The 24769-nt window shown below is 40.8% G+C and overlaps 1 protein-coding gene across 1 annotated transcript in view; it reads right to left on the bottom strand.

Annotated features, from left to right (window-relative positions):
• The window catches only part of LOC113162216 (alpha-1,6-mannosylglycoprotein 6-beta-N-acetylglucosaminyltransferase B-like), a 104770-nt gene extending 80223 nt beyond the window's left edge, over positions 1 to 24547 (bottom strand). The window contains exons 1-2 of the mRNA XM_026360249.1: positions 24264 to 24547; positions 19795 to 19907 (exon numbers count right to left, since the gene is read on the bottom strand). Coding sequence (XP_026216034.1) covers positions 19795 to 19907; positions 24264 to 24331 — 181 coding nt within the window. The 5' untranslated portion in view covers positions 24332 to 24547. The remainder of the gene's footprint in view (positions 1 to 19794; positions 19908 to 24263) is intronic.
• Positions 24548 to 24769: the final 222 nt, after the last annotated feature.

Genomic DNA, 24769 nt, shown 5'->3' with positions numbered 1-24769 from the left:
GTGTCTCTAAACACACTACTCAAAACTGAGGAGACCGTCTGTACTGTATGTGTGAGTACATGTGTCCAAACACTGTAGTATACACACAAAGTTGTCTGTTTTCTCATATGCATTTTCAGCATCTGAGCAAAAGAGACTTGACACTGGAAACCATAAACATACCAGAAATATAATTCACCAGATAAGAATCTATGTTGAATATTAAAACTAATGTAATAAGTCATTCTAGTGTCTGTGCGCAAGTACTTGAAATTAGTTTTCTCAGAAATTCTATCTAAAGTATATATATATATATATATTTACTTTGTTGTAATGGTAATGACATAAAGGGTCACCTATTGTAAAATAGTTATGACTTTCATCCATCAAATTCCTCTATGTCACTTCAAAAATGCACAATTCCCACAGGTTGGAACCAGCATTTGTTGTGGTCAGCCACACCATAAAAAATTGAGGGCTGCAACACCACGAAAGTCGGACAGGAGCTGGTTTGTGCAGAACAGTCGATGATTAAAGTGCGTACTGTGTGCAGGGTGAATTACAGTGGATTCCTCCATTACATGCAGAATGCAGAGTAAAAAATAATAAGAACAATAATAATAAAGCACTGGGGTCCATTAAACATGCGTGATTGGGTCCCATGGTGCACTGGCAGCACTCTGCAGCACGCCCAACAAGTGGATTTCTCTTCTTTTGTGCACGACTAATTCAATTAAACAGTACAAATTATGAATTCAAGAAAACAAAACAAACAAACATTTCAACTTGTCCCTAATTCTGTACACTACAAAGATTTTTATATCTGGATTAGTGAACACCCAGAGTACAACACCTAATACTACTTCTTATCAAATAAACCCATTAAAATGGCATTTTTCATTTTGAAAAGCCATGAAAGCTGACATGGAAAAAACTCAGGTGAAAGAAGTGAAGAATGGGTGTTCACCTGCAGCAGAGTTATGGCACTTTGAAAACGTCTCCCTGTCTCCACATCTCAAGCACGATCGAGCCCTGTCTATGAAAATGAAACTGTCTTGAAGCAAACGCTTCATCATTTGATATGTGGTGTGTTTGTGTGACAGATGTGAACTATAATCCTTCCTGTGGTGAGTCAGCCAATCATTTGTGTGTGTGTGTGTGTGTGTATGTGTGTGTGTGTGCGGCTTGTATGAGCAACGCTGTGTGTGCAGATGAGGAGTGACTTACTGATCTGAGCACACACACACACACACATACACTTACAGACACATCTGCCTGCATGAGGTATTATGTGTGCCAGAACAGGATGGTGTCTTGATTGGGGGGAAGTTTGCATATTCATGAGAAGAAAACCATTTGTGGTTTGATGAAAGCTCACAGAAGGGCCTGCTGAATAGGAGTTGACACAGCTAAATTAACTAGAGACCAATGTCATTTTGTCACAGGAGCACACACACACACACACACACCCCCAGAATCCATGAGCCACTTAAAATCCACCTCAAAACAAAATTGTTATATTTAACATCTTGAAGTCAATACCTTAAAACGACTTCCTGTCTCTAATGTGTCACATGACACATTATAGAGACTCGTCAGTGCTTAATAACTCTGTGGGCTCGTAAATGTCTTGCTCCTGATAATTAATCTCACTGAGTATAATTTGAATGCAGGAATTCCAGCTGTGATTCTGAAAATGCAGCCGTATCTTAATAAAATCACCATGGGTGTTGTCATAGCGTCAGGCCCAGGATTTGTCTTAAGATGACATCATCATCGTAATATGTCTCCACTTATTAAAAACAAGACGGATGATAAACCCACACGATGCACGTTGATTATACTCCATCTCCCCACTCTCACTCTCACCCTGGTGGTTTTCTCTCATCGCCACCTTCTTGCTGTCTTGTTCTCATTCTTTCACTTAATTCCTTCCCCTAATTTCCCCCCTCTCCTCTCTCTCTCTCTCCCAGTGGGCCGACAGACAGACAGAGAGACAGACAGAGTGGCGCTTAATGCTCCACTACCACTCCAATCTCCAGTACGGCTCCTCTCCTCATTTCCACATCCACATTCAATTACCAACACTTACTGTATCTGCAGTTTAATTATTATGGCACAGGATCTCTGCTGTTCATTAGCTAAAGAATGGCAGAACTGAGTACAGACAGAAAAGTCTAAATGTTTTTTTTTATATTTCAGCTGGTAAAGAAACGATGAGGTGGGAGCTGGGCTTAGGCAAATGAAGATGCAGCAAAGGAAGCATGAAGAAAGTGAGGTGTCATGCTGGAAATAAAGTAAACATGAGGAATACCATAATACCATATGATCTGTTTAAAAAGATGTGAGACCACAGTGATGGGATGATGAGTTAGGATATTTTGTGGGGGGGGAAGCACTTGGATCTTAATTCCCCTTCTTGGTTGGGCTTCTGAAATATTTATTGTTCATTTGGTTTTGACATTTTCTCGCCATTCATCCAGCAATGTCAAGGCAAATTGGATTTTATGAAGGGAGATGGGCTAGATGAGAGGATATTAAAAGATACAAAAACGAAGAGACAACTACAATGCCTATTACTGCTGACAGTTTCTGTCACTTCTCTTTTGAGTGCTTCTCTGTTTCAAAGAGATTGAGGAGGGAATGAAGACTCGGCCTGTAATCTAGCTCATTGTGTCTCATCAGTTCAGCTTTGATTCAGCCCTCTTCCTTGTTCACTTACAAAGCTCCTCTAAAAAAAGGTTTCGAGTTTCACCTTTTTGTTTTGCCGATGTCACATTCAGAGCGGAGGACAGAGGTCTCTCCCTGTAGCATTTTGTACCCTTCTCCGATCTGGAATATGTTTTTCCGCTCTCCATCTTATCTCTCCTTCTCCATCTATATTTAATTTTCAGTTTCTCTCTCTGTCATCTTGATTTTTCGTAGTTTACCTTGTGATGATGACATGGGATGTAAAACTCTGAGCTCACACATACGCAGAAACACACACAAAACACAACCGCATAAGATTTGGAGAAAGACAAAGATTCAATAAATTTGACTGGGGGCCAAATTGCATATACACATATGCAGCATGAAAGACTAATCTGTTGACGAGCACATTGTGTCTGCATGTGTGGGTGTTTTTTGCTTCTTGATGAAACTGTAATGAAATAGGGTAATAGATGCTGCTGTTTCAAACCGCAATCCAAATGGAACACAATTCAATATATGACTTCATGGTATTACTCTTTCTGATGGTACATATGAGCAATTCAGTGTTTGTCTATTGTCTGGTGACATTTAGGAGTTACGGCCTCCCTTTTCATTGCAAAAACACGCCACATAAGAACACATACAAGCGCTCGTCGACCTTCCAGACAAGCCTGACAGACACAAGTTGTGCGCCCTCATTACCATTTCCACCACCTACTGAAGTCACCGTCTCTCGGAAAGCGTTCCTCTGTTGACTTTCACTCCTTCTGCACAGCTCTGCTGTTCAGAGCAGACAGACACACAGCTGCAGGGGCTCCTTTCACCACCACCAAGTCAATGTATGTTAGTGTGACAGAGCGTTGTGCTGTACTTTCATAGAGAGTTGAAGTGAGTGTGTGCGTGAGTCTGTGCCTGTGGAAGTATACAAGAATGTAGATGGGAAAATATGTGTGACATGACCTTTTCACTATTCTGTGTGACTGAGTGTGCTTGTTTGGCTGCAGTGACTTCTGTGTATGTGTGTGTGTTGTACGAGCAGACCTTAGATAATGTTTAGTTTCAGAGGAATTTCCTGGAAAGAGATGTAGGAAAGAAAATAACAGCGATGTGTCTGTGTTACTGGTGGCTGTGGTCACCTCACTGGCATATTTCTATGACTATTGATTTTTAACTGGACTCAGAGACAAGTGTGTATAATGATTAATGTAAAAAAAAAAAATCTTAACTTGCAGGGCTGTAGAAAGCTCTTACAGTTTGGCAAGATTATCATGTTATTATATGAGTTTCTCTAAATTTCTACCACGGAGGCGGAGAGTGCAAAGATAGCACGATCCTAAGAGTGACACTGCCCACATTTATGGGAAATATGCCAGGTTGAAGTAAACCTAAACTGTTATGTTAAGTTGGAGTTGGCAGAACTATCAGAAGAAAAAATAAATCAGAGTCACAATCATAAATTGGACGTTTTGGATTTTACAAATTCTTAATAGTTTTGAGTCTGATAAGTGATATATGATATAAGAACTGATAAAGTACTTGTATGATCAAATATCTTCCATCGAAGCTCCACTTCTTGCTTCAAGATTAGAGTGGTTCTAACCTCCATGGGGTCATTGTTTGATGGTAAAAATGCGTTTTCAGCCTTATAACTACGCTGCAGGCATTTCCACCCACTTTCAGTATAACTCTAGCTTCTAGCAGCTGCTGTCGTTGATGTGAGCTAGCTAACAAGAACAAATCTCAAAAGAACAAAGAGTTGCTCATATCTATACATCACACTGTGCACCAGCAAAGCAATAGATGTCGTTTTAGTAGGAAACAACCATTAGGCAAATTAGACTGAGAAAAGTTTCACATTAAGATCATTGTGTTGTTTCTCTGTAAAACTCATTTGACTTATGAGAAACAGTGTAGTGTTCCTGTGTTGTAAGGAACAAACACAGCGTATGTATCATTTAGACAGCTCGAAAATGAAAGATGCTCATGTTATGGTTACATTTCTGTGCACACGTGTGATACGAAGTCTAGTTATTGCATGAGCAGTATCTTCTCTGCCCGAACGACATCACTCCAAGGCCTCCTTTGAATCAACGTCTCCATGAAACATTGTTGCACTGTAACCCCGAGGGGAGGATAAGAGAAAGATGAAGAGAAAGAGCAAAGACCAGTGGATTTGAATGGTCATCTCTCAGCTCTGCAGAAATAACATCAAACAGTACGGCACATACCAGAGGCCAGTGTCACATTTACTACTGACAGAACCATAATTTACAGAGGATCAGAAATGAAAAACTGGTGTTAAGGGGACCTTTCCTAATGCCTTGCTTTCAATTTTTCTAAAGTCTCTGACATAAGAGCGGGCAACGTCTGCTGCATGGCTTTGTGTTCAGGAGGAGGACAGTGGTTCTTAAACATGTTAGACAACGTGTTTTGGCAGCTGTTGTATAAATGCTATCACATGTCAGAGCAGGTTTTATGCTGATGTGTGATGATGATCACTCTTTGCCTCTCCTTCAACTCTTTCACTGAACATTCATCCTGTACAGTAGTGTAGAGCTACTCTAACAGCTATTTGGACCTTAAAATCAATCTGCTCTGTGACCCCTCAATAATCTGTCTGTCCCACTTTCTGTCTCTATTTTACTCTCTCTTCCTCTCTTTCATGTGCGAACAGATTCTTTCTCCTCACTATTCCCGACTCCTCCACACCTTTTCCACCTGGCACCCCTCACTCCCCATTCTCCTTAAATCTTATCTAATAGTGTCTTCCTCTTGCTCTCCCTTCACCTATAAGTGTTTGTCTCTATAATTCAGCGTTCTGCAGATGAATTAGCATCTGTCAAGGCTTTGCTCTGTGCTGAGAGTTTTGGCAGGAGCTGCTCTGTTTTTTTGCTCAATGGCACACTTCAATTCCCTGGCACCTTCACTCATCCCATAATTTAGTCTGACTCGCAGGTAATGAAGCAACGGACTGGTGAAACAGTGTGCGAGGGAGGAAAGACATACCACTCTTGGAGCAAGAATGGACATCTGGCCTTGTGATACTAGGGGGCTGAGCAGCAGACTGGGGATATACAAATGTTTACAGTCGAAATGAACAGCTGGTTTGGGGGAAGTTTTAGGAGTACAGTGCAAAAGGTGTTTATCTGAAGGCTTTTAACCAGCGCTCATGTGTAATACAGAGCCAAAATAGAAAATGAACAACACAATTGCACAGTGCCAAAACACTACACCACTTATTGTCTCAACTGTGGAAAAACACTGGTCCACTGGACGCATTTCTTTTTTTCTCATATTGCATTATGTAAGACTTGGAAAATATAAAAATTACAAGAAATGGTTTGCTGTCAGTATACACTTTGTTAGAGTGAAAGCAGCTCCACTGCTTTTCCTGAAAAGGGATAAACAACAGTATCTTGCTGGAACAGCAGAATTTGAGCATCAGTGTTGACTGGTGTTGACTGAATAGGAACATTGGTGTTTGTTTCAATAGAAAGCAGAACATTGAAATGAGTTGAGTTGTTCAGCTGAAAACCTTAGCTCCAGAGTCCAACATAAATACAGTAATTTTGTAGCTTTGTCATCAACACTAGTCACTGGTCACTGCCTCGTTAGTCAGTGACTGACTTATTTACCTTTTTATAAAACAGGGTCTTTGAACAGAAAGACAAAATAAAATATACAGATCCATCATAAACTTCTATTACAAACTCTGACTGAAAGATCAATTAAACTCTATATAAAACATATGATATGATTTCAAATATGCAGCTGAGGATAGAATAAACAAAAATGGCAAGAAGCCAAACAGAGGCAAAGGGATGGAGCAAATCATGTAGCAGAAACTAGGCCAAATGACAGAGGCCCTAATAGGTTTGTGTTCAAGTGGACTAAGACAAGAGTGACCTCTGTTCCTGATTGACACCGTGTTGTGTAATCTGCAGCATACTGCTGTGACTGCCTGCTCTGCATCTGTTTCACACACACACACTCATGCATGCACACCCAAAACATAAACCAACACATACATATAGTAAAGCTCAGACTCTGATCTGCCTCCCTCCCAGCTTAATCTGACAGCCATGTCAGCTTCAATAAGCCTCTGTTTGCAGCTGAGGCTCTGCGGTCTCTGCCTAATTGCATTATCGTTTAGCTACCTGAGACTCTGCTGTGTTTTATTCTGCTGATGCTGACGAAGAGGCGAGATGTTAGTTGTTGTAGAGGGAGATTCGGAGCAAAGTGTGTGCTGCGTTGGCAGCAATTCTGACCAATTCAAAGAGAACGTGTGTGATGCAGTGTTTTGCCTATAATACTATAGGCACAGGACGCTATGCCAGCAAGACCCACTGCCGTGCCTAGATGAGATTATTATTCATATTTTTCGAATCTGAATTCTTTGAATCTAATATAATCCATTATTTGGAAATAATTATTTGCATTTGGGAGTCTGACATGTGCCTCTTTCTGTGTCTCCTCCCTACATCAATCTGATTCACTTCTGACAGCTTTGGTAAGAAAAACAAACAAACCTGGTATACATGATAGACGAAGAGAGAGGAATGTGACCTGAGAATACGGCTTAGAATGGATTATGTAAGTCCACAGAGGTTTATGGCAACAAGGCGTTATCTTGAGTGATTCTTCACCCAGGCTGCTCCAAATTACAATTGTGATATTAAATATTTTCAGTGTCGTTATCATAGTTTAATGTAACATCCCTGATCACTCAGGAATCATCACAGAGCAAATCTGTGGTGTAATGAAGTTTGAGTAAATATCAGAAGGTTTCCATATTGCAATTAACTTTAGTGAAATGCCATCTAAGAAGAGGAAACCAGGGGATACTCAGCCAAAAATATTAATGATTTTCTCCAAAACCCTGGAGACAAATGAAGACAGGGAAATTAGAAGAAGCAGAGAAGAGGTAGCGGAAGGGAGAGATGTGTGTGTATGTGTGTGTGGGTTTTATTTTTTAATTATGTCTCTGTATTGATTTATTTTTCTTAAAGATTGTTTAATCATATTCGTTATAGTTTATTCTAATGAATTAATACAGCTTATTAGTACTCTCCTAGTTTTACTTGATCGTCTTCAAAAACAAACAGAGATTAATATGTGCCCTACAAAGTTGAATGGAATTTCATTCTATGACTATTTACCGAGACAAGACAGTAAATGACCTCTGCTGTAGGTTAGCATCTCTTTTCTGTAACTTCTTGTTACTTATTTGTCCACATATTCACCAATATGGATAGTTCGGTGAAAATAGCACCGTACAATAACTTTCTCTCAGTGCTTTGGCTTTGGTTCTGATGTCGGATTGAACACAAACGCTACATTTAGCTGAAGTGTGACAGAGAAGCGGTCAATACATTGGCGTTGGAACAGAGATTCCTTTCCCACCCCGCTTTCATCCAACAAATGATAAGACACACACACAACATGGCTTAACCTCAACGAACAGCAGTGACATTGATTGGACTGGTGATGATGGTATGGTATTGATTTGTTCAGCTGTAGGCAACAGATAATTTGTGTGACAGACACTGACAGTAAGTGGCAGTGGTCCACTTTCTGTTAGCATTTGTCCTGGCATATTGACACAGGAAATAAGACCTAAGGAAGAGAAACAAATAGGCCTAAGATTTGACTGTAAAGCACTTCATGATAATGGGTGGTTTGTGTTTTAGAAACCACATTGAAACATGTCAGTAACAGACACATCGCTACCTCGCTACTAGACAGAAAAATGTAACTTGCCTGGACGTTACATGGCAGATGACAAGAGAACTACATGCATACATGATGTAAAAGGCACTTTGTTTATAGTGAGATGATAGTGAGAAGCACTTACAGGATTAAAACAGCGGGTATGCTGAACCGAGGCTGGTTTACAGCAAAACAGATGCATAATTGACTGGGTCAAAACTATCTCACAGGAGTGCAGAGGAGGACACACAAACTGCTGCAGTTGTGTGACGTTCAATGTAAATAACAAATACATTTAATTGCTACAGTATGACATTTTTTTTTCTAGATGTGGATGGAGCATGGATTTTATTTGAACAAAGCTGTGCTGAGGGGCTTGAGGCAATTTTCTCCATCGACTTGCTAAACTGTCTGAATTCAGCTGTGTGGGTATAGTATATAGTCTCTGTGTGTGTGTGTCTGTGTGAATAATCTACAGCGTGAACCTACAGTTCTATGTCTATTCCCAAATCAAGACACATTTCTTTTTTCACAAACTGATCGCCTAGTGGCAGCCACAGACTCATGCCGCCTTGAGCAAATCCATTAAAGAAATGAGAAAGATCCATCAAAACAGATTAATCCAACTTGATCTCCCAAAGGCAGATAAAGAAATTTAAATCTAGACCAACACACTTACATGCAAACAGAGCCAGATAAATACAGAAAATGCCGGCATACATATTTTCTGTACACATTTCCACTCACATACATACAGCACAGACCAAGATTAAGTGGTTGTGAGGCTGCTACTATGAGCCAAAAGCTATAATAAGAGACTAGTGCTATATGTTCTGCCTCTGTCACTGCTATTCACTGAGCTTAAAGGAAGCTGGATGAAACTCACACTATCACTTGCTTATCTCAGGAAAGTAACTGTACTCTGCACATCAACATTTAAGGTGAGTGTTTCTGACAAGGAAAAATGTTGCGCTTGTTAAAGCTATTCTCATTCAAACACCATGTGTTCCTCAGCAGACAAGTCTACTGAATGTTACATGACAGAAACAAAGAATGAGAGATTTGGGAAAACCTTTTAGAAATTGCTTTTCCTGTTCTGCCTCAGCACGTCTTTTATTTATTGAGAAACAGATGGGCCCTATCATCTGAGTTGACAGGTAATGCCATTTAAACTTTCCCAGGGAGAGGAAGAGCCCAAGGCTGGTGCCGGTGCAGCACACATGCGAGCAGATCAGCTCAGCAAGCTGCTAAACAGATACCTGAATGGAAGAAAGCCGTCAGCTGGCAGCGTGTTCGTCTAGGTAGAGCATTTAACTTGTTATGATTCAGTACGTGACCATGACGAAGAACAAAATGCTTTACTTGAGTCATACTATACTACCGGCAAATATTTAGAACAGGTGGAAAGTTTACGACAGGTAAATTTGAGTTCATTCTTGCTTCTGCAACATAAATTGCAGGACAACTATTTAAAACAGTTATTTACCAGCAGTATCTCGTGGGGGTTAAATACAGAAATCCCTTACTGGACACTGATGTTGATAAGGCAACAATTAGTGTGAGTTTTACTGACTGTGTGTGTGTGTGTGTGTGTGTGTGACAAAAGCTGCGGCAAACATCAGCAGTTCCACGACATTGTCACACACGTCTGACAGATGTGAAACCTAACAGCTGATATCAGGGCTGCTTGTGCGATTATTATTGCCACATGATTACTGGAAGCACAGGAAAAGCTTGGTGCATGCGTGTCTATGTGCGAGATAGAGGAAGAGAGTGAAGGCAACGGAAGGGAAGAAAGAGATGCAAAGTGGCTGACTGTAATTTCAACTGGCTGCGTGACGAGTGCGCAAAAGTCAGTCTTTATGCATTTGTGTTTTCAGCACACATGCATCTTAATTTAGCTTTGCACCCAAGTGTATCCCCTGCTTTAAAATGAAAGCCTCTTGGCTGCCCTTAACGGAGCTTTCTCCTCTTCTCTTGAACTCTCAGCAATCACTCTCTCTCTCTCTCTCTCTTTTCTCACACACACTCACACCTAGAAGATCTTATATCCACCTGTCTAGTGCTTAGAGACTCAGTGGAGCTCCTATTCATCTCTCTCACTCTCTTTTGTCTGTGGTCAAACAGTTTCTCGTTCTCTGCTATTACCTGTCAGGAGAAGCTGCTGTCTGTGCTCATCTTGCAGCAAAGGAAAGCAAAGCTGCTGTGGACAAAAGATTTACGAAACAGTTTGAGCATGTAAGTGGAGCCTTAAAGGGAAATTAAGTGGGTATCCATTCATCTTTTTTTTTTTTTTTTAATTTGAGAATGAGTGCTCATCAAACCATGGATGGCATTTTCTCCCTAATGTAATATTAGGCAAAAGAAAAACGTCCATAAAGAAGCACTAAAGCTCTAAAATGGTGAATTAATTACTATTATTTAATTATAAGCAGTGTTTGCTGTTACATCTAATTCAAACTAATATTTGAAGTCAATGTTTTTTTTTTTCTTTACAGCAAATTAAAAACTTGATGCAAATTTGAAAGTGCCTTACATGTAGCTGTCAAAAGGATCCTATTAACCACACTCTTTCAGACTTCCAAACCAACCTTTTGCATTGCTGGAGAACATTACATGTACTGCCTGTCAAATCAGAAGTCAGAGCAAAAGACAAACAATCAAACAAACAAAACAAGAGGGATGCAAAGAAAGAAAGGGAAAAGGAAAGAAAGAAAATGGGGAAACATATGTATACACGAGATGAAAAGACTATGTGGAGTGTGGATACAGCAAAAGTAAATCAAACAAAACAAACAAGTAGAGCTGAGCAGAGTTAACTCTTACTAGAGGACTCTCTCTCATCCTTTGCTTTATCCTCGTCTGTCTGTCTATACTACATCTCTGCTGCCCTGAGAGACATGTCACTTCCTCCTTGCAGCATTTCCTGAAATAGCACCAGTGCCCTCAAAGGCGTTGTACTGCTACATAGGCGCCATATCCAACAAAACACTTGAGATACAGTTCATAATGTGTGTGTGTGTGTGAATCTGAAACCTGTGTTGGCAGCATTGTTTATTTATGTTAGTATATGCAGTGCACACAGTTGTCACATCAACACATCTGTTCTGCTTTCTAACGATTTTATTTTTGTATTGCATACAATTAGTCATGTCATATTGTGTTTTTTTCTTTATTTTATTTTATTTCTTTCATTTTTAACATCGTCTCTCTGTTTATTGCACTGCAGTCCACCCTTGATTATTTTGTTTTATTGCTGTGGCTCTTCTCTGATGGCGGTTCTGTCTGAACAGTGAGCAGCCGTAACAAGGCGAAGCAACTTCCCCCTGGGATTAATAACGTTTTTTGTAGCCACTTGATAGGAAACACGGAGAGAGAGAGAGAGGGTGCATACATAGCATACCAGCTGCATTTGAGCCACGGATGTTGGGGTTATGTGGAATGGCCAGGACCCTTCGGCTATAAGTGCGCTCCTCATTTTTATAGCAGTCAGCCACAAATCCCCTGAATGGCTCTTTGTCATGTGTGTCACCTTGTGAGAAGGATGGTGGTCTGCTCTGATGTGTATGCTCAGTTTTCTTGCTTCAGTTATTATAGTTTTAAATATTATTGACCTAATCTGATCTTCCCTTTCTTGGCAGCTCTGTGTATAGCCCATTAAAAAAATTGAAGTCGAAGATTTCCAATAATCTCAAAGATAATCATTTTCGATATTTTTAACAGTCAAAAAGACAACACAAAGGGTTGAGTCAAGTGCACATGAAGAAGAAGTTGAAGGCTGGCTTTGTGATATTGTTTTCAACCGATGGGTGTCTGCAAACCATCTGAAACCAAGATTCATTATTTGGAATGAAAACAGTCACTTTGAAGATAACAAAGTGGCTCAGAGACGGCTGTTTCTTTCCCGTTTCATCACCCTTCAGCTATACATTTTGCATCAAATAAATGACCTCCCGTACATTGTGGCGATCATTACTGTCACATATCAGACCAAAGGACAAACGTACTGCAGACGGGAAGAAGCAGTATTCAACACAAGCACAAGAGAACGGGAAAAGAAGGAGCAGAGAAACGGGCAAATGTGAGCTGACGAAACAAAGAAACAGCCACAAATACCCTGCAATTATTCAGTCTCACTTCGGGTACTTAATATATTCAACTCTGAGGCAAAGAAATGAGCGAGAGTGAGAAGCAGCAGAGAGGTAGGAAAAAAAGGTGGCTTAAGGAAAGAAATCTCAAGTCATGCTTGGTGTGCTTACATGGCCTTATCAAAACATAGCAGCAAAGGAACTACACAAATTCAGGTGCTTTTTTTGTTAGCACAGGTATAATACAATCGGGTCTCTACCCAAAACTGTCAGGCAACGCAGGTCATGGCTTTGTAAACATCATTGGTGTATATCTCCAGAGAGGAAGCATGGCCTTGACACTATCAAGACCCAGGAAAATAACCAGCTTATAGCTGAGTAAACGATGAGCTAGCGACCTGTAAAGCTTGATGTCGATCAGGTAATTGAGACAGCATATTGCTGCACAGTCACATAACCATAATATAATGTGCCTTGGAAAGATTTCTCATTTATGGCGGCGTAATAGCACTTAGGTCAGAACAATGGCCCTCTCTACTTGGAAATTGGATAGGCTTTCTCATTAATATGTATTGGTGTTAGCAGTCCACTAAGGATGTAATAACACAGTGAATGGCCTGAAGTTTGCACCGAGGGGAAACAAAGTTGGGAAGTAGAGTTATAAATGTGGTGAGTACAGGAGTGTTAAACAGATGGAGCCCACGTATCAAATGCACATACAATATTATTATGTCATAAATTCTATCATTGGGTTCATTGATCAGTGTGAAGGGGATGTTTGTGGAACCCAAACAAAAATGGAGCAAAGTGTTCATTGAGGCAGAACACTGCGTCTCTACACAAGCTGATCCATGTTTCATTTAAGCTTTACCATCAGTGGCTCATTAAAGAGCTGCTTGGCGTCGTGCCTGCAGCATTTTCCTTCTACGGCTGCCTCCCCCATACCAACCGCCTTCTCTTTACTACATTTTTGGTATTTTTGTTTTGGGGTTAATACATATCATGGTGCTTTTGCTGAACTGGATATTGCTTTCAAAGAGCAAAGGCCTTTCGATAAACTCTAACTCTAACTGTGCACAAGCATCTGTGTCTGGACAGCATGGCAAAATATGGCAATAAAAAAATAAGCAATACTCCATACTCAACTAGTTTTTGTTATATTCCAAGCTACAAAACACACTTTTCTACTTCTACCCACTGAGCAGCTCGATTAGTTTGGGGAATAAGAGAGATGTGATTAGTCGCCAACTTTCAATCCATTTCACTATAGGAGGACTGTGTCCAGCCCCTGGCAGAGGGACTTTTGATTCAACCTGTAATGCAATTGGCAACGTAGTGCTACATACTGGTTTTCCCCTCTCTTATTCTGTTATTCCAAATTCCCAGGTCAAGATTAGAAATAAGCAGCAACAGGGAGCGCAGCAATTGGTGATTTTATGTTTTCATCTTTTAGATATACACTCAAATTGTTCTTTTGATGCACTTCAGTTAGCTTAATTTAGTTGTGATGATCAAGCGGAGGTTGCGCTTGAGAGACATATACTGATAAATCCTGTCCCAAAGTAGATGGCCATCATTAAGTACATTTAAAGCGCTAAAGACCCAAATGATTACATGAAATTGAATCAAACTTCTGTTCCACGTCTTTGTAGTGGCAATGCTCTACCCCCTCCCACCCAAAGTGGTAAAGTGAATTCAGGACAGCCCTATTGAAAATGGGAAAATGTTTTAGTATCCCAGCAATTACCTCAAACCCTGCTTTAACCTTAAGAGTGGTAGTTAGACAACACATGCATACAGTCACTCGGTGCCACATCATTTTATATTATTTTATATTTCTGGCACTTAGTTGATAGCCTTATCCAGCAAGAATCACACAACATCAAACCCCCCCCACACATACACAACCGCACACACAATCCATTCCAACTCCCCAGGCTATGAGTGCTCTGATAAAGTGTACTCCCTGACTGACTCCACTGCTGCACCTAGCCCCAGCGACATGCAGAAGATTGTCATGCCAGATTTGTTCGACATGAAGCGACGGGAAGGAAACATAACTGCAGGGAATGTGTGTTAGAGATGAACATCCAATGTGAAAAAAACATGAAAGGGGACCACAGAGCAGGGGTGTGTGAGGTGCTCCACCCGTACCAGTTACTGCATACTGATGTGTTGAATTACGCACTTCATAATAAGCAAAAATAAAATTATAAGCTGCTGTTACTTTCAAAAATCTAAACTCCTCACCGAGGTCCTTCTAGGACGCAAGCAAAGACGTCCTTTGGGAATGAGGCACACTTGCGTGAGTCTTTTTATGACTGCTGGCATAGAAACTTTCAGACAAACATCACAGAACTTAATGCAAGTCAAACAACCATTAGTTTCACACTCCGCTTGGATGTAAACACAGCAGCATTTCCAAACAGAGTGTTCTCCTTGTGGCGCTCATAAATCTTTCATTTTATAAGTTACGGTCTTTGATTGACAGTTTTCTAAAGCATTTAGCCACTGAAGCTTCAGGGATAAGAGAACTAAAATCTAAAAATCTAAAATTACCTCCTATTAGGGACCCACCTAGACAGTAAGAAAGCCCAGAGTCTATCAGCTAGAACAAACAGAGCAGTGAAAACATGGTTGGGGTAAAGGGACTGTCATGGGTCCTTGTTAATGTAATAAACTGCAGAGTATGAACAAGCTCCAATGGGAGGCACTTTGATCAGGCTAACATCTCCCTAATGTAGGATTTATTTTCATCTAGGGAAAGAAAATTCTGGTTATGTACTTTGTATGTCATTGTTTCATCTGTCTGACACACACACACACACACACACACACACACACACACACACACACACACACACACACACACACACACACACACACACACACACACACACACACACACTCTATTCTACTGTATTTCCACCTCTTTTTTTCTTCCTCCACTTTCTCATTTTCACCATTCAGCCCCTGCCCCTCCATCTCCGGCTCACAGCTCTTGATGGGTTTATGAGTCACTGAGGAGAGACGGGGATTTGAGCAAAAACCCAGCACTCTGAGCCTCCAGTGGAAACTGATAATCCACAGAAGCGAGAGGTGGCAACAAAATTCAGCTAATACCCAAACAATTGTTATCAGTGCAACTCCCACTAAGGTGACAAAGTCTTACACAAATTTGGCTGTTATTGTGTGCAAACAGCAAGCTAATGTCTGTGTCAAAATGTCTGTGGCAGAATGCAAGATCAAATCCTATGGATTTAATTCATACAAAAAAGGAACTTGTGTTCCTGATGGTTTTATTGTCCACACATCACGGTGAATGATTAACTGCGGATGACAGCTGCTGTAACAGACATCGTGAACACAGGCTATAGAAGTTACAGTGACAATGACATTTAAATTGAGTATGGGGATTTAAGGGAGTCGTGTAAAAGATCGCTGTTGGCTATTGAAGACAACACTGTAACTAGTAACTAGAAATACTCCTCTTTTTGTTTTAAACCTCTAGCTCACACTGTCACCCGCACATGAAGGACTATCACCTTGCATCTTTCCCATTACTAACATGAAGCCTTTCCATTTAGAGGTCATGTATGAGAGAGAGCCAAAGTCAGTGGATAAAAGAAAATAGCCTTTGACAGTTTGCTGTGTCATGACAAAATAACCTTTCAGTAAAAGGTCTTTGTTTCAACTTGGGAATAAGGTTACGGTAGAGAAGTAAACACACACAAACACAACTGAAAGAAGTATCCTAAAAATAAGACACCTGCTCATATAGCACTAAAAACACATATGGAAATGTGGCTGATCAGCATTGCAAATGTGATGTCAGGACTTATTATTTTGTATAAATTAAAGTAAAGGAGAGGTCTGTAATTTAGTCCAGTCCACTGAAACTTATAGCCAATGAGATCATCATTTGTTAAAACAGTTGCTTGCAATAATCAGTATTAATCCTGAAAGTTGTATTTTAAATCTTGGCTCTTGCGACTAGAAAATTTCAAAATATAAAAACAAGGACTCATTGAGCTCTACTTGGTCCCCATCCAGAAATCAGGTATTTGTTGGCAGCTGTCAGGCGCTTACAAACATGGTTATGATTTAACTTAATCCTGCCTTGGATGTGTGGAGAAGCTCAGCTTTGTGGAAAGACCAGGATGTGAAACGTTTGACAAACTGCATCATTTGTCTGCCAGGAATCACATGTACTTAATGAAACACAGGAGCTGAACTTTGCTACTCATGTTGTGGGGACACAAATCTATTTGCACAGTCACACTGTAGAAATTCAAAACAAGGTTATACTAGCGGTTAGAGCTAGGCAGTGATTATGGTTAGGGTGAGTCTCTAAGAAAAGAACGTCAGTCAATATAATGTCCTCCGAAGTGATGGAAACACAACTGTGTGTGTGTGTGTGTGCGTGTGTCTCTGCAGGTGGCGAGTGGAGGCTTAATGAAAAGGCCAGTTGTTTTGCGAGGCTGATTTGCAGAGAGCAGATGGATCGGTCTCTCAGTCCCTCTGGTCTCAATCTTGTCCCACATTGCTGCTGTCGCCCCATTTAACAGCCAATTTCCTGCCAGCTCATCACAGACACACATAAACACACACACATAAAGGGAGAAAGCAGCAGAAACAGTGTGAGGTAGTAGACCACAGAGACGCGCATAAAGGGAGAAAAGAGGATGAGACGGAGGGGTATGTACACAAACAAATGTACCCAGGCACCCTGCAGATGATAGCGATAAGGGCATCTTTTGTGCCTAGACAAGCAGAAAAGTATTTAAGTGCATAAAGGGATCCACACAAAAACATGCAGAGATGCACACACTCGTATGTGGGAGCAGGATTGGACACTATGCAGTTTTAATGAGCTTGCTCCAGATGTCTTTCCAGGCTGCGGCGCACGAATAGTTGATTAATCAAGTACATTTTACTAAGCAACACTGACACATACACACTAATTCTAATTTATCACACAAACACAGTAATCTCGATTTATCACAAACACAGTAATCCCAAATGACCCCCCTCTCTGTTCTATTATCTCTCTCTCACACACACACTGCGCCTGATTTTTAATATGCTTCTGGAGCTCTGTATTCACTTAAGTCGGCTATTTTCAGTTTCCATTCTCACCGGTTCATCTTTCTCTCTGACAGATAACGGCATACAGTACGCACACCGGCACCTGACTGCTTCACGCTTACAGTAGCCCTTGCTGTGTCTTTCATTTGCACTCAAACTGACACAAGGCACACCTCAGCCGCTACGGAGCATTCGCATATGTGGAAGTGCACACAGGACACATGATTTCTTATTTTAAACTCTAGCAGCAGCAGCAGCAGTGAAAAGTGGTCTGCCTCCGCAGAATGACCTCCGACTTTCAATCTTCACACCTTGTACAGGAGGAGTTTACAATGGTGCGTTTTTTTCCTGCCTTGCCACTGGCGGTCGGCCTTCACTCTGGGTTGTGTGATATTGCTGGGTGACCATGTGTTAATGACATTTCACTGGTGAGATATGGCTTTCTCTACAAAGGCTTCATTATCCAAGCAAGCATGGTAGGCTAACCAATGTGCTGTGATCTGGAAATCCATGGTTATTCTGGTCATACAGTATTGATCTGTCATATTTATCATCATGTCAGGTAAAATAATAATAAATATGTGTTCTGAGTTGGAGCCTGTCATATGAAGCTAACATAGTTTTGTCCAAATGCATAAAACTCTCTCACATACCGCCACTATTTCAATGTTCTGGCTGTAACCTCTGTTGTCTGCAATCATCTGCAGCGTTCAGTATACTCTGACATAAGTTATCTGCCACCTGCCGTCTCACTCATGGATTCACCTTTTCTGTAATATAACTGTGATATTTAGCCAGTAAAGGGTTCACCTAGGGCTTTAGATATTGTATAAACAACAGTATTAGATTGTTTTCTAAAAAACTCCATGTACTTGCATCTTCTAAGTCACAAGACGTAATGTTGAAATAAGCTGTGTTCCAAGCCTGAAATGTTAGTTATCAGCGTTGTAAAAATCTCATTGGGATTTTTTAATGTGGTTTCCAGGTTTCTCTGGGTTTACGTCAGGTCAGTCTGTGCACAGCCTAAAAATCCCTGACTACAGAAATGATGAAATACTGTTTAATGGTCTAACTCTACAATCCAGTACTACATAGCTCACTGCCTTTTCACACATTTTCAGAAATCATTTTTTAACCTGTTTAATGTGTTTACAACCAAATCAGTGATTTTATTTTACTCAGTCTTAAACAGAGTTATTTTTTTTTACTTCGAAATTATAGCTATTGTAACTGGTCCAGCTCTCTGTATGTTCCATTTTTTTACTTTGCAGAGTAATTACTGCTAAGGTTTGTTTTGTGCTTGCTCAAAAGTTTTAAATTTTAGCTGTAACCTTTCAAATGATTTCATATACTGGTTACTACATTATTATTATAGGTCAGATACAACCAGTGGCGAGGCGTCTTATTACATGCTCAACTTAACTGCTTGGGAGAAAGCATTTCAGTGAGTCATCATACCATAATTTATACCAAGTGTATATATAGAAAGTGTATATATAGTAAATGTTAATGGGCTTTCACCCATGGTGGTGAGTCTAATTGTAACAGAAGTGAGTGAGTTATTGTTCCTCTAAATCATCTCAAATTGTGCAAAAAGAAGAAAACCGAGAGGTTTTTGCCGCCACGTCCTCGAACTTTACTGTAAAGTAGCTGTCAGCTGGACAAAGAACATTTCATTAAACATACTGACATAAATTTTTAAATATATTGTAGGTCTAGCACACAGCCCCAGTATATACTGTCTTTGTGAAAGAGACCAGGGTTGCCATCAGAGCAGAATACGAGACACATACATAATATCAGCCACCCAACATGCTGTCTTTGCTGTGGATCAAACCAATAACTTCTAAGCGACTGACTGGTCTCCAGCTCAAACCTAACCCATCACATCAATCTTGTTTTACAAGCATTTTGATTTATCTTTTTCCACTTGGTCTTCTGCTGGTGGTTAGAGGAATGAACTGGTCATAGTGGTTCTGCAATGGCATTCATATTTCATTTGTGATTTCTTTGCCTATTCCAGGACATTTTATATGTAGTTTCTAGGGACAGCTGGTGCAGCTTTGACAAAGTGGCACATGGCAGTGAAGCACCAGCAGGACTATGGAGAGTTATAGCATCGCAATATGCAGTGACATTACAGCATTTCAGCTCAGTGTCTCTCTCTCGTTTTCTCTCTCTCTCTCTCTCTCTCTCACACACACACACACACACAATGCACATGCTTTACCTTTACCTTCTGTGCGGATGGTGAACGGGGAGTCCCCTAGTCTCTTGGCTGAAAATTGCCCCCCTAGAGAGGTCATTAGGAAGCAGAGGCTGAAGAAGCCTATTCCCACCACGAATATCCTGCAACGCAAGAGGAGGGAGAGGGAATGGGTTAAAGGGGAGTTGAGATATTGACATATTTATGGGGAAGGACAGGTAAATAGATGTTTCACGTGAGTAGTTCAGAAATATGAAGAGAGGATTAGTAATAGGACAGAGAGAGGAGGAATGTGAAATATTTGGAGACAAATTAAGGAGTGAGAGAGAGAGAAAAACAAAAGTAAGAATGTAGACAAATGAACATTATGAAGGACAGGGTTGGCAGGATCAAATAGCAGCAGCAGATAAAAGGGAGTGAGGGAAATGGAGATGCAAAGACGGGAGAATGAGGAAAAATGTGGAGGTGAGCAGAAGAGGTAGAGAGGAGAGACGTGAAGACAGCAGGCAGCATTTCAAGAAGACAGAGTATAAATAGAGCAATGATCACACATAGAAAAGTAAAATCTAAAAGCCAAAGGGCACTTGAAACATTTTGGATCTGTGGTGTTATCACTTGGCATACATCACAAACTGCCAAAATAAGAGTGAGCAGCTTGTCCCTGAAGTGCCGGCGAAATGCATGTGGTTATTTATGTCATATCAGAGATGTGCAGAGAAGAAGGCAAGAAGAAGGCGGAGCAGAGCCAAAGACATTAAACCATTAAGGGTGAGTGTAAAGTGTGAAGTGAACGTACAGTGTAAAATGCCAAGTGAGGTGTAAACACAAAAACTGACTCATTCATCCCTCTGTCTTAACTAGACCAACAACAATAGACAAGCCAATTCCTTAACTCGCTGTATACTGTGTGTCTCAGTTATAGTAAATATATCTACATCATCATGTCACTGCTTTGCTTAGAAAATGTCATAGTTGGTGAAGCATTCAACTGGTCTCAGGTGATCATACTCTAAAGTAGTTGTCTCCACTTTGTGGCACAGAGCTGATACGCGGAACACTACGATACCTCAGTAGGGAAAATAAAACGAGACTCTTTCGTGGGTTCTCCCTTGCTAGACAGCCATAGGAGAATCACATCTTTGCCTTAAAGAGTTTAAAATCAGGTCTTTTATGACGGTATAAATCCTGCCCTAGTTAAGCTACTCTCTTCAGTGTATATGGATCAAAGGTTATCTTATTATGCCTAGACTCTTTGGGGAACCAGAGAGGCAAAGCTGTCTGTGATTCTCATCTGCTGGACAAAATACCAGGCAGCCATCATGACTAACAAAGCAAGTCCCATTTTGAAAGATTCTTGTTGTTAACCCACACAAGAGAAAAGTGTTGGAAGATGTTGTAGAAGTAGTGCAGCGCAGAGGCAGATTTATGTGACAATGAATCGCTACAACATTCCAGCACTTATACCACGTACTTCAGCAACTGAAGCCATTTTTGCAAATCGTCGTCAATCATGTAAATGTGCTTGGGTAGATGCATTGCAATCTCTCAGAAATATGTACAAACAAGTTGTTACAAATCAACTCTAGCACATGAGGAATGCACGTAAAGCAATAGTGTAAGCAATAACGTAAGCAGCAGGCAAAAAAACTAAATAAATTATCACAATTCACCTGATGAATTAGGACCAACTTTGCACAGTTAACCTTTACCCTTTTAACATCTGCACACGGTGTTGGAAAACTGAACCGGAGCAGAACAAATGAATAAATAATTCATAAGAGTTGCTTTCAATTCAAAGTCAGGCAAGAGCTGTTTACTTGAAGGCACGGCCCAGTGCAAAAATCACAGCACTCCTCCGAATGGTAAGGAGCTCTGGTCACGCAAAGTTCTGAAGAAAACCTCTTAATATTAATGAGGCTGTAAGAAATGAGTTCCTATCAACAGAAAGAAGAACGGCCACTTAAAAGAGCATTTGCTGAAGTGACCCAAAGGGATCAAGACGATGTTAAATAATCTGTTAAGTATAGAGTGCTGTGGTTTGGCAAGCTCCCAGCTGACTTTATATTCCAAGACAAAGCCAATGTGTCTTGTCTTGAGTCATAATATGCTCAGATGGCTTCAAGGATAGGCAGTGACTCAGGCATCTTGGAGAGGAAACGCTTTCATACACCGCAAGAACACAATGACATTGAGTAGTCATCATCATCATCATCATCATCAAAGCTCCTGTCTAATGGATCCCCTCACGTATGATTACTGCCATGTGATCGCTCACAAAAGGCAAAGCAGCTACACAGCCGTTACAGTTGAATTGGCCCTTTATCCTGGCCGTCTTTACATTTTATAAGGAAGTTTATCAAATTACATTTTGAGCTTAGAGCTAATGAATTACAGTTCTGATTGCACTTTGGAAAAGACAAACAGTAATTTGTGTATGAATACATGTTGAAATTAGACCTGCCCATTTCTGATTATCATCTTCATATCCTTGTGGTGGAAGCAGATTATTAGGCGACACTTTAACGCCACAATCACTGTGATTATACAGCCAAGTGTCAGCATGTTGACGACTGCTCGCGTGTGCAGCATTTCTTCGATGATTGACCCAAGAAACTATAATCATACTGTATTTACGTCAAGGTCCCAGCTTCTACGCAGCAGGCTGGTGCATGCTCATTCACTATGCTTTCCCATTTTCCAGGATAATGCAATATTATGAAATAATAAAATATTACCTCCATCTGTTCCAGACATATTGCAGAATGAATTGGAATAACTTCATTATTAACAGAGGATCACAAAGCTGCACTACAGTAGCTGATGTGAATGATGTATTCCACTATAATCAAGGGATTATTTGTCATGATTATGAAGTCATGATCCAGAGGTACTTCCAGTATACTTGCATGGATAATGCACTTCATATACATTTCTACTGTTCAGTAAGCCAAGCGGAAAGATATGAATCACTGACCTGATTTGTTCATGCATTCCTGCTAAGTTAAGTTTTATGTTCATCCTCTGTGCATTGTTGCAGTAAGAAAAACTGAGGAGGCCCAGTGACAGGTTTGAAAAGATAAAAGGGTTACACGGAGGACACGGAGGAAGCAAAACGGGCAGATTTTACAGCTAACCATAAAAATTTCTAATCTACTTTATCTGTTCCTCTCTCTGTGATCTAAGGATTAATCATCCCGTGTGCCTTTATGTGTCTGTGCAGGACAAGGGGGAACGTAGCAATGCTCATAAGCAACACGAATGGATGGAAGGGGAGAAGCATGTAAATATTCCGCTCACGTGGGTGTACAAAGCTGGCCTATTGTTGTCCTAGGGCGATCATATCCTCTCTTATCATTTAGCCGTTTTTCCAAAGTGGCGTTAGGTGGGTGATATGAGGGGATTAAGCCCGGGCCCTGCATGACGAGTCTTTAATTAACAGGCTTAAAGTAAATGCTCTGCTCCCTGTAATTGGATCAGAAGGAGAGATCTGCTATCAGCTAATTGGCTTCCTCACACATATAGACTTATCAGATTTTGCCTCTAGGTAGATGATTTTACAGTGAGAGTTCTGCCAGGCGTAGAGGAGCCATGGTGTAGGTGTTGGTTATGATGATTTCCAAGAAACTTTTCCTGGTGCCTGAAGTAGCTAAAATTCTGGGAACGATTCTGATTTCATGGCACATATACACAGATGGCGTTTTTTAGGTGATGTTGACTTGCAAATCTCACTCTACATGAAATGTGACTGGCAGCATTTTTAGTTTTTAGCACTTTTGTGCTTCAGCTCTTGGATCAGATTCGTCAAGCCATATTCCTGTTGCCCTGAAATTAGGACAAAATGGTGTGAGATGTTCTGGTGCTCCAGTGAAACTACAACAACAACAACAACAACAAAACAATCTTCTCTCCCCTTCATTATGAGACGACTGAAAACCATTTTAAATGTGTGTTGGGGAAGTCAAGGCTAAGGTTAACTTGCTGTTTTTAAATGATGGAGTAACATTTACATTCATTCATGTCAACACCCCGTGTTGCTACATCCCTCAAAAGAAAGTGTTTGAAACATGCAGCAGTTTTAACAGTTTTCAGCAGTTTTGCACCACACTTAGTCTCTGGTGCGTTTAATGTCCAAGTCCAAGCATTAAAATAAAAATAAAACCGAGGTCAAATAAAATAAAGCAGGAGTAAGTAAGTAAGTCAGAGCTCAGCTGACGGCTGGAACGGGTTTATCTGGGACAGATTTAGGACTGTGGGTTTAAATTTGTATTAATCTGGTACAGAAACAGTGTGTGTGTGTGTGTGTGTGTGTGTGACTGTGCCCAGTGCCATATGATGCATTCACAACTCCCGACGCGTCACTTGTATCAGAGAAAAGTCTTTTTTGTGTTTATGTTTGTACAAACAGAAAGACCAAAGCAGATAAAAAAAACACACAGTACTGGTGTAAAGCTGGAGGGAAAGTGGGAACAGACCAGCGTCGCCAGCTCTTTGTCTCCTACCTGAACGGCTTGAACGTCACTAGACATCTTCTGACCATTATTTTACCGTCGGTGCTGCCAGTCATCATTTTCCAAAACGAGCGGCTCCTGACATTGTCGTCAACCTCCCGACCTGGAACTTGAGGGGACCAAACATTTTTTTTTATTTTTTTATCTGCGTCCCATCCAGCGCAGCCCGGTTATTTGAAACAGAAAAGGCACCATAAGTGTCCCTGTGGTCCTCCAGGAAGGGACAGCTCAAAGTTTCATTCAGCGAGTCTCCTCTCCGGGTGTCCAGGCGTCATTTAAAGCTCCTCCGTCGTCGGACTGACACTCTGGGTCTCTGGGCTCAAGTCGCTGCAGGTTGTCTCATCTCCCGTCAAACATGTGGCTGAAAGTGTGTGTGTCGTTTGAAATCTGCCCCCTTTTTCTCTGTGGAGGGTCTCACGGAGGTGGCAGAGCGAGCTGCACGGACGTGTCAACTTCACAGCGAAGCCGGCGGCAGTGCGGTCGGTCAGCCGTGTTAG

Source organism: Anabas testudineus, chromosome 1, assembly GCF_900324465.2.
Source record: "Anabas testudineus chromosome 1, fAnaTes1.2, whole genome shotgun sequence".
Taxonomy (NCBI): domain Eukaryota; kingdom Metazoa; phylum Chordata; class Actinopteri; order Anabantiformes; family Anabantidae; genus Anabas; species Anabas testudineus.
The sequence above is the reverse complement of the archived record's forward strand: the minus strand, read 5'-3'. Positions and strand labels throughout refer to the sequence as shown.